This window comes from Helicoverpa zea, chromosome 2, assembly GCF_022581195.2.
Source record: "Helicoverpa zea isolate HzStark_Cry1AcR chromosome 2, ilHelZeax1.1, whole genome shotgun sequence".
Lineage (NCBI taxonomy): Eukaryota > Metazoa > Arthropoda > Insecta > Lepidoptera > Noctuidae > Helicoverpa > Helicoverpa zea.
In genome coordinates this window covers 12685690-12698406 of record NC_061453.1, presented here as the reverse complement: position 1 = coordinate 12698406, position 12717 = coordinate 12685690, and the positions used below count along the sequence as shown (strand labels likewise).

Sequence of the window (12717 nt, the reverse complement as noted above, 5' to 3'; positions counted from 1 at the left end):
GTAGAGAATTGGAACTTATGAAGCCATGTAAAAAAAAGTCCTTTTCGTTATTAAATCCAGGCTAGTAATAAGATTTTATTTTTAGATTTGCCAGATCTAGTAGGCCACAACCATGCACGGTCATGTTTATAGATGAATTCTATACGGCCATGAAACAACGCCTTTGTAGTTATAATTAGTTTTATTTTCTTACTAATTAGATGTAGGCGTATGTAACAAGTTTTGTGTATTTTATTAGTTTTTTTAAGATACATTTTCGATTATATTTCTTTTGTTGATAAATTCGCTGTTGCAATGAGAGAAATAGTCCACATTCAAGTTGGGAGGTGTGGTAACCAGATTGGAGCGAAAGTAAGTACCTTGGTAGATTTTTAACGAAGATAGCCAAGTTTGTCTACTTTAACTATACGTTAATTAATCTTACAAACATCATCCTCCGAGCCTTTTTCCCAACTGTGTTGGGGTCGGGTTCCAGTCTAACCGAATTCAGCTGAGTACCAGTGCTTTACAAGGAGCGACTGCCCTATTTGACCTCCTCAACCCAGTTAACTGGGCAACCCAATACCCCTTGGTTAGAGTGGTGTCAGACTTACTGGCTTCTGACTACCCGTAACGACTGCCAAGGATGTTCAATGACTAATCTTAAGAACAATGAATTCCTTATCATGTCCCAGGATAGTTTTCCAATTGGGTACTTTAAAGTATAAATTATTCTAGTAAGTCTTATCTGATAATGTTCCTAATATTATGTATAAGAATTTCTTCAATTTCAGTTCTGGGAGGTGATCTCAGATGAACACGGGATCGACCCAAATGGCTGCTACAGGGGTGACTGCGACCTTCAGTTAGAACGCATCAACGTTTACTACAATGAAGGATCAGGCTGCAAATATGTTCCCCGAGCGGTATTAGTGGACCTCGAACCAGGCACCATGGATACCTTAAGAGCTGGAGTTTATGGAGAAATATTCAGGCCAGACAACATCGTATACGGCGTTACCGGTGCAGGTAATAATTGGGCTAAAGGCTATTACACTGAAGGCGCAGATTTGCTTGAATCTGTCCTAGATGTGGTGCGAAAAGAGGCTGAAGGTTGTGATTGTCTGCAAGGGTTCCAAGTTGTGCATTCACTTGGTGGCGGTACTGGCTCTGGCTTAGGAACGCTGCTTTTAGCGAATTTGACTGAGGAGTACCCTGATAGGATTTCTGCTACGTACTCTGTGGTACCCAGTCCTAGGGTCTCTGACACAGTCGTAGAGCCTTACAATGCAACGTTAGCAATAAATCAGCTGATCGAGAATTCAACACAATCATATTGTATAGACAACGAGGCTTTGTATCACATCTGTTTCCGCACGCTGAAGCTGCGGACTCCAACTTACGGCGACCTGAACCACTTGGTATCTACGACCATGTCAGGAGTGACGACGTGCCTCAGGTTCCCTGGACAACTGAACGCAGATTTGAGAAAGCTAGCCGTCAACATGATACCATTCCCAAGGCTACACTTCTTCATGCCTGGGTTTGCCCCGCTGACGGCAAGAGGAAGCCAGAAATACCGAGCTCTAACCGTGCCAGAGCTGACCCATCAAATGTTTGATGCGAAGAACATGATGGCCGCTTGCGATCCTCGACACGGCAGGTATTTGACAGTCGCTGCAATCTTCCGCGGTCGTATGTCAATGAAGGAGGTAGACGAACAGATGTGCAACATTCAGTGTAAGAACAAGGACTTCTTTGTGGAATGGATTCCTAACAACGTGAAGACTGCTGTTTGCGATATACCTCCACGAGGGTTGAAAATGTCTTCGACTTTTATAGGGAATACGACAGCTATTCAAGAGTTGTTCAAACGAATTGCGGAGCAGTTCACGTCCATGTTCAGGAAGAAAGCGTTCCTCCACTGGTACATCTGCGAGGGTATGGAAGAATCAGATTTTGCTGATGCTGATCATAACCTTTGCGATTTGATCTCGGAGTACCAACAGTACCAGGACGCGAGCGCTGATGACCAGGAGTTTGAAGGTGAAGATGAAGAGGCCAATGACTTTGATGAAACCTGATTATGTATTTATTTTGTATTTAATAAATTATTGGTTTCAAATGGACGTTTTGTTGAAGGGGAAAGGAGTTGGGAAAAACTGTGTTGGGTGTTCTGCCACAAATAACAGCACCTCGTACCAAACGCTGGTTTGGTTATGCATACGCCCGCTCGCTTGCAGCACGCAGGCTGCGAGTCGAGTTGTGTGGTAGCGCTGACTGCCCGCCGTTGGCTTTTTCATATTGACATTATGAAATATACTATACAAGATTTAATGCTCTAAATTGAATGACAAGTAAATGCTGGTGTGGAGCGGTGCTGTTGCGGTGCCTGTATAATGTGCCATGACCTTTAGTTACACATTTTATAACTCAAGAATGGCTAAACCGTTTAAGCTGAAAATTAGAAGGGAGATAGCTTAGAGCCGGGAGGAGGATATAGTTTATCATCTGGCTACGGAAAGCAGTCATCTCGGAACGCGGGTAAACCAACGGGCGGAAAGCTAGTTTAATCATAAAATAGAAAGTCAATATTGTTACTTAGCATTTATTGTAACAAATAAAATAACATCAAAACGAATAGTTACGCCTAACACTAAACAAGCACATGGACAATACAATACATTGGACAGGCACAAAACATTCAACATTCACTCATCCTCCACTTCCTCCTCGAACTCGCCCTCGTCATCCGCCGTCGCGTCCTGGTACTGCTGGTACTCCGACACCAGGTCGTTCATGTTACTCTCCGCCTCGGTGAACTCCATCTCATCCATACCTTCACCAGTGTACCAGTGCAAGAAAGCCTTCCTTCTAAACATAGCAGTGAACTGCTCAGAAATCCTCTTGAACAGCTCCTGTATAGCGGTGGTATTTCCAATAAAGGTAGCAGACATCTTCAAACCACGGGGAGGTATATCGCAGACGGCGGTCTTGACGTTGTTCGGGATCCATTCGACAAAGTAACTGCTGTTCTTGTTCTGGATATTGAGCATCTGCTCGTCCACTTCCTTCATGGACATGCGTCCGCGGAACACTGCGGCGACGGTTAAGTATCGCCCATGGCGCGGGTCACAAGCCGCCATCATGTTCTTTGCGTCAAACATTTGCTGCGTGAGCTCCGGCACAGTCAGGGCGCGGTACTGCTGGCTGCCGCGTGACGTCAGCGGAGCGAAGCCAGGCATGAAGAAGTGTAGTCGTGGGAAAGGTACCATATTCACGGCGAGCTTCCTCAGGTCCGCGTTCAGTTGCCCAGGGAACCTGAGACATGTCGTCACGCCTGACATAGTCGCAGATACCAGGTGATTTAAGTCACCGTAGGTTGGGGTCGTCAGCTTCAGCGTTCGGAAACAGATGTCATATAGCGCCTCGTTATCTATACAGTAGGTTTCATCGGTATTTTCGACCAACTGATGTACAGAGAGGGTCGCGTTGTACGGCTCTACTACAGTATCCGATACTTTCGGGCTAGGGACTACGGAGAAGGTGTTCATTATCCTATCAGGGTATTCTTCCCTGATTTTCGAAATAAGGAGGGTCCCCATTCCAGAGCCTGTTCCACCTCCAAGAGAATGAGTTAGCTGGAAGCCTTGGAGGCAGTCGCAACCCTCGGCTTCCTTCCGTACGACATCGAGTACTGAGTCAACCAGTTCAGCGCCCTCTGTGTAGTGACCCTTGGCCCAGTTGTTTCCAGCACCTGACTGTCCGAATACAAAGTTGTCAGGGCGGAAGATTTGTCCGAAGGGTCCGGAGCGCACGGAGTCCATGGTGCCGGGCTCAAGGTCTACCAGGACTGCGCGCGGCACGTACTTGCCGCCCGAAGCCTCATTGTAGTAGACGTTGATGCGTTCTAATTGCAGATCGGAGTCTCCATTGTAGGCACCCGTGGAGTCGATGCCGTGCTCGTCGGAGATTACTTCCCAGAACTGGAACAGAAATAGTTAGCAATAAGCACGGGGACGATATACATTGCCTACTACGACTTATTAGAGTCCCTAGGAACTCTAGTCTTTTTCGAGTCGGCGTAGGATATGTAACGAACATGTAAGTTAGTAGTGGAGTAAAAGCATGAAAGAGCCTTACCTTGGCTCCGATCTGATTTCCGCATTGCCCGGCCTGGATGTGGACGATTTCCCTCATTTTTGTAAAATTCACAAAAAATTTGGTGCCGAAATTCTGGTAATGAATTTACTTCAGTTTAATTTATCATCAAACGTTAGAAAAAAAAAAACTATAAAAAATTGTTACGTATCACTGCATGTGTATAAGACACGAAATTTTCTCGTATAATGAGATTATTGAATTCTTTTGTCAAACGGTTTGAAAATTTCAAATTTATTTAAAAATAATTTATTTGTGTCAAAAAATTCTCGGAAGCCAGGCATTTTTATTAAAACCTTTTTGGCCACAAAATTAATTCTTTAAAAAGGATTTACTACAAGATGATTCGTGTCGTAACGAAAATTCCGCTGCAAATCGCCAGAAAGTAACTTTGGTAGTATTTATACATCCATACTGATGTGACTTGTGTCGCAAGATTTAAAATCTGTTTAAACGACTGGTCCCTAGGACCCCATTCCTGAATTTCATAATATGACATGACTGTGTGACGCTATGGCATTGATTAAATTAAACAGATTAGTACCTATGATGAACTTAAGTGCAGTGCTATAGTCTATTGAAAGGTAGGCAAGTCATGAGCTGTTGCTTTATCGATGCTTTATCGTAGCGTCTGCGTTGTCTACCATCGACAGTGCTTACTTTGTAGGTATAAAAGCTAGTGTAATGATGTGATGTGACTATCATTAGAACATCGATGCCATCGTAAAGGTCCGTTCAGACAGACCGGCTCGGAGAGAAGAGCAAATTCTTAACACGTTGAAAATCGAGTATATTTGTAATCTATACTAATATTATAATAAAGAGGAAAACTTTGTTTTGTTGTAATGAATAGGCTCAAAAACTACTGGACCGTTTTTTAAAATTCTTTCACCATTCGAAAGCTACATTATCCACGAGTAACATAGGCTTTTTTTATTTTATCCAGGTACGGGCAATAGTTACCACGGGACGCGGGGAAAACGGCTAGTAAGGTTTATTTTTGGTTGTGCAGTGCACATTTTGTCATTGAGAATGCTCGAATGCGCTCGGTGTGAAATAATAAGAGGAGCCGACCGGCTCCGATCGTGTATTTTTTCTTGACGTTTGGCTCCGTTTGCATGCTCTTTAATGCTCGCGCAGCCGATGGGCTCCGGTCTGTGTGAAAAGAAAAATGCGCGCCGATGCTCTCCGATCCGGTCTATCTGAACGGACCCTAAGAATGCTCGAAAGCGCTGTGTGTAGCCTTAACGTTTGTTGCCCGTGGTACTACCAATAGTACTACCAGTAGTACCACGGGTAAATTTTTCTTCCCGTAGTACTACAAGTGGTCTGGTAGTACCACGGGCAAGAAAAAACTACCCGTGGTACTACTGTCAATATTTTAGGTTTTTTTCAACCCTTTTGTTGTCACAGTTGATATTGTCATCCTAGAAAGAGAATTGAAATATATATTTTTTTAATGTGGATATATTTTGGTACTATTTCGTAAATAGATCAGGGCTGAACGGACCCTAAGGGTGCGTCCACATCTGGCGAATGTGCCGCGAATGCGCAGCACGCGAGCCGATTGCGAGCCGTCTGCGAGCTGCGCGCGTGCAGTCACTGCAATAGTTTGGTGTGCCTCTTTAGCGCAACTCATGCAAGGCTCGTATAGAGCGCGCGAGCGGCGCGCGATCTGCGCGCACTCAGTTCTCGCCCTTACAGTTCCGTATACTGGCTCAGTACTATCGAAAATGTCAGACGTCGCGCGCCGCCTGCGCGCTGCCGCTGATCGCGTACGGCGCTTAGGTAGCGCGCGAACTGCGCGCGGGCGGCGCAGAAGCGGCGCACGAACAAAAATGCACGCGCGCAGCTCGCGGGCAGGTCGCAAACGGCTCGCGAGCTGCACATTCGCGACACATTCGCCAGATGTGGACGCACCCTAAGAATGCTCGAAAGCGCTGTGTGTAGCCTTAAGCCTTAACGTTTGTTGCCCGTGGTACTACCAATAGTACTACCAGTAGTACCACGGGTAAATTTTTCTTCCCGTAGTACTACCAAGTGGTCTGGTAGTACCACGGCTGCACGGGCAAGAAAAAACTACCCGTGGTACTACTGTCAATATTTTAGGTTTTTTTCAACCCTTTTGTTGTCACAGTTGATATTGTCATCCTAGAAAGAGAATTGAAATATATATTTTTTTAATGTGGATATATTTTGGTACTATTTCGTAAATAGATCAGGGTAGTTGTGAAATTTTTCATTGCTCAAAGGGTGATTCTTTGAAACCGAGGGTTTTTGACTCATTGATCTGGCTCAATTTTTTTTTGCTCTTAGGCCTAAATTGACTTAACAGTTTGACCCAGAGCATTGTGTTCAATATCATATATCGAAGGCATCGATTCGCATCACGCAGATTAGGATTCAAAAGGTGCTGATTAATTGCTGGGCCAGATTAATTGTGACAGAGGCAGATGAATGATACTTCCTTTATTTTTCCAATGATCTGTGTTATAAAACTAGCCGTTTTCCCGCGGTTTCACCCGCGTCCCGTGGGAGCTACTGCCCGCACCGGAATAAAATATTACCTATGTTACCCGCAGATAATATAGCTTTGTAATGGTGAAAGAATATTTAAAATCGGTCCAGAAGTTTTTGAGTTTATCCATTACAACTAAACAAACAAACAAACAAAGTTTTCCTCTTTATAATATTAGTATAGATTTTACAAAATATTGAAATAATTACTCTGCACTTTTTTTTTGGTTGACACAAGAAAATAATTATGAATTAAGTAAACAGTAACACTTTCCTTCAAATTAATCATTTATTAAACCTCTTACGGTTGGTAAATCACACTAGCTTCAACGCTATAATAATTATATGAAATGGTAAACTTATCTTAATAAGACCTCTTAACTTAATAACACAAAACAAAAACGAATCTTAGCTTAAAACAAAAATAAACTTCACCGAAAACAAACTCTTAATTAGAATGAAATAAAACTTACTAATCAAAATCAGACTGTAGCAAACCATTTACATTCCGAACATACTCGTCCAGTACGAGCGTCCCGTGGTCGCATCCCCCCGCGCTACCTTGACGGCGCGGACATAGATGCGCTCGGATAGCTTCGGCTTCTTTCGGCTCGCGCCGCTTAGGCGTCGAAGCGCCTACGACTGTTGGCCGGCCCGCACCCCGCGCAGTCCGCCACCAACCGGCGTGTGATACACACATATATATGTATGCTCGTTCCGCGCAGCCCCGCCAACAGCCGAGGCTAGTTAGTTTTATACACGAAGTCTATGTATACCACGAATCCTCCCGATAACTGTGTTCGTTAGTGATTAACTCTTTTTTTGTAATAATTCTTATAACTTTTTTGTACTTTTCTGATAATGGTGTAGTGTGGTTATGTTCTTTCTTCATTATACAAAAGTAATCATAACCGGTGCGTTTAATTGGAAACCCCACTCCCATATGTGGCGCCCCAACGTTTATTTCGTGTGATAAAACTATTCCTACGCGGACATAAGTGTGGTGCGATAAATAAGTGGACACTTGTAGTGACGAACTATTTAGTTACCTACGTAGTTTTTACAATGCCGATAACAAGGAGCAGAGCCGCTAGTCTGACTCGCAGGGATGATACCCTCGAAGTATTCCCCGACCCCTCGAGACCGACGACGCCGACGCCGACCGCGCCCGCCTATCACCAAGATGGCGGCGGCGCGTCTTCGCCGCGCACCGACAACAACAACGCTACGTTTTCCGCCGATAACGTCGCGACTATAATTGCATCTTTGCAACGTTCGCAGACGGAAGCGTTTAAAGAGCTGTTCGACTCGGTGAATCGCGCAAACGCATCTACTCCAGTCGCATTGTTAGGGCAAAGCACCCTTACCCGCTGCAAGGCCACCTTCTCCGGCCGACCAAAAGAATCGGTCGAAGCATTTATTGACGCCATTGAAGCATACAGCGAGTGCGCACAAGTGACGGACTCAAATATCGTCCGCGGACTTGCGTACCTATTCAAGGACGAAGCCGCAACATGGTGGCAAGGCATTAAGAGTTCCGTGTCCACCTGGAGCCAAGTAAAGGAAAATCTAATTAGTGCCTACGGGGACCGACGGCCACCGCCACGTATTTATTTAGAAATATTTTCCACTCCGCAACAACAACACGAAAATACGGATATTTTCGTTGCACGTGTTCGCGCCCTATTAGCGAGGTTGCCGAAGGGCGACGTATCAGAGTCAGCACAGATCGACATGACGTACGCCCTGCTCCACAGCCGTATACGCAAAAGATTGCGGAGGGAGGAAATTAAAAGTTTCACTGAGTTACTCCGCCTAGCACGGAATATCGAAGACGCGTACGATCAAAAGCTCACGACGCCGATAAGTGATAACAGAGTGCAACAAAATGTGCAACCGCCATCCACATCCGCACATCATAGTCATCACGCTCCGCGCGCGCCGCCCGCTTCGTCGCATAGCACGACCGTGCGCGCGCCGACCTCAAGTGTCGTGCACGCGCGCACGCCGACTTCGAGCGACGCGATCGCGCGCGCGCCTGCCGCCGCTCCAGCCGCCGTCGCCGCGCGGCCCGCCGCGCCGCTCGCGCCGGCGCCCGCTCCGCCGACTCGCGACTCGCAGCGGCCCGCCTCGGTCAACAGGCAACGACCCGTCTGTTCGTATTGTAAGCGATACGGTCATATTAGGGACCAGTGCCGTAAGTTGGTGAACCAAGGTGAGCGTATCCAATCCAATATAAACTCTGCGGATAGTGAAACATTTTACTGTACTGATTTATTTTCATTTTATTGTACTGATTTTTTTTCATGTAAATATTTACAAAATGTTGTATGTAGCGATGCTACTACGGAACCCTCTGCTGGACGTAGTTTACGGCCTATTTTTAAAATTAAAATTATGAATTTTAACGGTACTGCGTTAATTGATACGGCCGCAAAACGTTGCATTGCGGGTCATTCGCTATATACTCTCCTTCTAGGTCAGGGACATTCTTTTAACTCCTCCTCACAGAACGTGAAGCTTGCGGATGGTATTATTCGTACTATGGACGTACTCACTACCACCTTAGAAGTACACTTAGAATCAAAAGTGATAACGGTTCCGTTTATAGTTTTTCCCGACTCTACCAATAATGAAACATTATTGGGTATTGATTTTATTACCGCCGCCGGAATAGTTATTGATTTTGATAAAGATATCTGGTATTTTAGTAGCGATGACAATATAAAATACACCCTGTCCTATGAACCTACGTCGCGTAGAGTGTCATGCGCCTCTACAGATATACTAAGAGATGACGAGGGCACTCATCTTACGTCAGCTGAGCGACAGGCGCTCGCTGATGTTCTTAACCGACACGCACACGTTTTTAGAGCAGGGGGAGGTCCGACTCCATATGCTGAGCACCGCATAGAGACGGGGGATCACCCACCTATTGCTGTCCCTCCGTATCGATTAAATCCGTCGAAGAAACAGCTGATGAAAGCCGAGTTGGACAAAATGTTACGTGATGACATTATAGAAGAGTGCGAGTCAGCTTGGTGTTCACCGGCGTTGATGGTGCCGAAGTCCAACGGTGGCATCCGCTTCTGCGTGGACTATAGGCGTCTCAACGCAATCACCAAGCCTGACACATACCCGATGCCACGCATCGACGAGCTACTACAGAGCACGAAGCGAGACTGTTACATGAGCACGTTAGACCTTCGTTCATCATACTGGCAGGTAGGTCTTCGGGAAGCCGATAGGGACAAGTCTGCTTTTATCTGCCCTCTCGGTACTTACCGTTTCAAAAGAATGCCGTTCGGTCTCCGAAACGCACCTGCGACGTTCCAGCGTCTCATTGATCGTGTCCGCTCTTGTTCAGCTTTACAGGATGTAACCTTATTAGCATATTTAGACGATCTTTTAGTCATTTCTCAAGGTTATACTCAACATTTAAAAGACCTCGAGGCAGTTTTTAAACGTCTGGCCGAATTCAACCTCTATGTAAACAGGGAGAAGTGCGCTTTCGCTAGGGGGAGCGTTCATTACCTCGGCCACGTTATTACACAAGAAGGTGTTTCCACCGACCCTAGGAAGGTGAGTGCTGTTCTCGAGATGAAGGAACCAGGTAACCTTAAACACCTGCGCACCTTTCTACAAACATGTTCGTGGTTCAGAAAGTTCATACCGAATTTCTCGAAGGTAGCTGAACCACTTACACGCTTGACTAGGAAAAGTCAAATATGGTCTTGGGACTCAGAGCAGTCTCAAGCTTTTGAGGAGCTGAAGCGTCTACTAACCACAGCTCCTGTACTGATCCAAGCTGACTTCAATCGTCCCTTCATTCTGCGTACAGACGCAAGTAACTACGCCTTAGGTGCGGTTTTATTACAGGGCGATGGTAATCAGGAAAGGCCAATTGAATACGCCAGCCGACTCCTCAACGCAGCAGAACGCAACTACTCTACCACCGAGCGTGAAGCGCTTGCTGTAGTGTGGGCGGTGGAGCGTTTCCGGCCTTACCTAGACGGCCAACCGGTCGTAATCGGCAGCGATCATCAACCACTGCGATGGTTGCTTTCACTTAAATCACCAACAGGTAGGTTGGTCCGTTGGGCGCTCAAGCTTCAAGCTTTTGACATCCAATTCCAGTACACACCAGGGAAAGCGAACGTCGTGGCAGACACGCTGAGCAGGCCGATCTGTTCTAGCGACTCTCGTGACAGCTGCGGTATCTGCTCAGTCATCTGTGACTTGCCTACGAAGACGCCTAGTGAACTTCGCTCGGAACAACTCTCAGACCCTGAAGTGGAAAAGATTGTCAAGGAGCTTGAGGGACCTGATGATGTCGCGGCCCAAAGATGGCTAGAAAGGGGTTACCTCATGGATCAAGGTGTCCTGTTCCGATATAATCCGGACTCTGAGAGTGAATCACCGCAACTAGTCATCTCTGCAAGCCACGTTCCAAATATTTTAAAAGAGTTGCACGACTCTCCAACAGCCGGCCATCCAGGCATTGACAGAACGTACCAGAAAGTAGCACAGCTGTATTATTTTACAGGAATGCGGAGAATAATCACTGATTATGTCAAAGCCTGCATCCACTGCCAACGATATAAGGCCACCAACGCCAAACCACCAGGCTTACTCCAGACACCCGTTATGAACCAACGTAACGAGGTGTTGGCTATAGATTTATTCGGCCCGCTACCGGAGGGAGACCAGGGGGAGCGATGGATTTTACTCGTTGAAGATACGGCTACACGATGGACCGAGCTGTATGCTCTTAAAGAAGCCACAGCAGAAGCTTGTGCCCACATTCTTATTGAAGAATACTTCATGCGCTTTGGTCTACCTCGTAGGATTATTTCAGATAACGGTGTCCAATTTGTTTCAGCCGTCATGCGCCAATGCATGACAGTATTGGACATCAAACAAAACTTCATTCCTCTCTATCATCCAGAGTCGAATCCTGCAGAGCGAAAGAATCGTGACCTCAAAGCCATGCTAGCTCATCTCGTAGAGGGAGACCACACTTCTTGGCCAAAGAAGTTGCCGGTGATTCGATTTGCCCTCAACAGCGCTAAGTGCCGCACTACAGGAAGATCACCCGCTTATTTGTCCTTTGGCAGAGAAATGCGATCCCCCACAGAGGTCGTTCATGACCTTCGTGCCATTGAGGAAAAGCATAACTTCGTGCCGCAAATTACACCTTATCTTAGGCAGTTCCTCCACTCGTTCTCAGCTGTAAGAGAACGCGTGGAGGTCCAACAGGACAGGGCGAAACGGTATGCTGACGCTTCGCGCCGACCGTCGGATTCTTTCCAGGTAGGTGACTTAGTAATGTTGAAGTCGCACCTACTTAGCAGCGCATCGAAAGACCGTACGTCGAAGTTTTACCCACGTCGCGATGGACCGTATAAAATCGTGGGAGTAGTTAGTCCCACAACATTCAATGTAGCCAGCACGCAGCAACCTGATGTTGTCATAGGCAGATACCATTCGCAAGACATTACCCGTTACCACGGTAATGATCACTCCTTCCCTCTTCCCGTCATCCCTAAAAGGAAACGCGGACGTCCAACGGTTAGCATACCAGTTCAGGAGCGAGGGCGTTCTCCAGAACTGGAGGGGGAGTGTGTAGCAAACCATTTGTTTACATTCCGAACATACTCGTCCAGTACGAGCGTCCCGTGGTCGCATCCCCCCGCGCTACCTTGACGGCGCGGACATAGATGCGCTCGGATAGCTTCGGCTTCTTTCGGCTCGCGCCGCTTAGGCGTCGAAGCGCCTACGACTGTTGGCCGGCCCGCACCCCGCGCAGTCCGCCACCAACCGGCGTGTGATACACACATATATATGTATGCTCGTTCCGCGCAGCCCCGCCAACAGCCGAGGCTAGTTAGTTTTATACACGAAGTCTATGTATACCACGAATCCTCCCGATAACTGTGTTCGTTAGTGATTAACTCTTTTTTTGTAATAATTCTTATAACTTTTTTGTACTTTTCTGATAATGGTGTAGTGTGGTTATGTTCTTTCTTCATTATACAAAAGTAATCATAACCGGTGCGT

General features: G+C 46.3%; 2 protein-coding genes across 2 annotated transcripts; one reads left to right on the top strand and one right to left on the bottom strand.

Moving 5' to 3' along the window:
• Positions 1-294: 294 nt before the first annotated feature.
• On the top strand, positions 295-2063 carry LOC124643713 (tubulin beta chain-like). The gene is made up of 2 exons (XM_047182760.1): positions 295-351; positions 774-2063. The coding sequence occupies exons 1-2, from the start codon at positions 295-297 to the stop codon at positions 2061-2063; spliced, it is 1347 nt and encodes a 448-aa protein (XP_047038716.1).
• Positions 2064-2573: 510 nt separating this feature from the next.
• LOC124643705 (tubulin beta chain) lies at positions 2574-7209 on the bottom strand. The gene is made up of 3 exons (XM_047182749.1): positions 7131-7209; positions 4123-4215; positions 2574-3965 (listed from the first exon to the last, which is right to left on the bottom strand). The coding sequence occupies exons 2-3, from the start codon at positions 4177-4179 to the stop codon at positions 2691-2693; spliced, it is 1332 nt and encodes a 443-aa protein (XP_047038705.1). The 5' UTR covers positions 4180-4215; positions 7131-7209; the 3' UTR covers positions 2574-2690.
• Positions 7210-12717: the final 5508 nt, after the last annotated feature.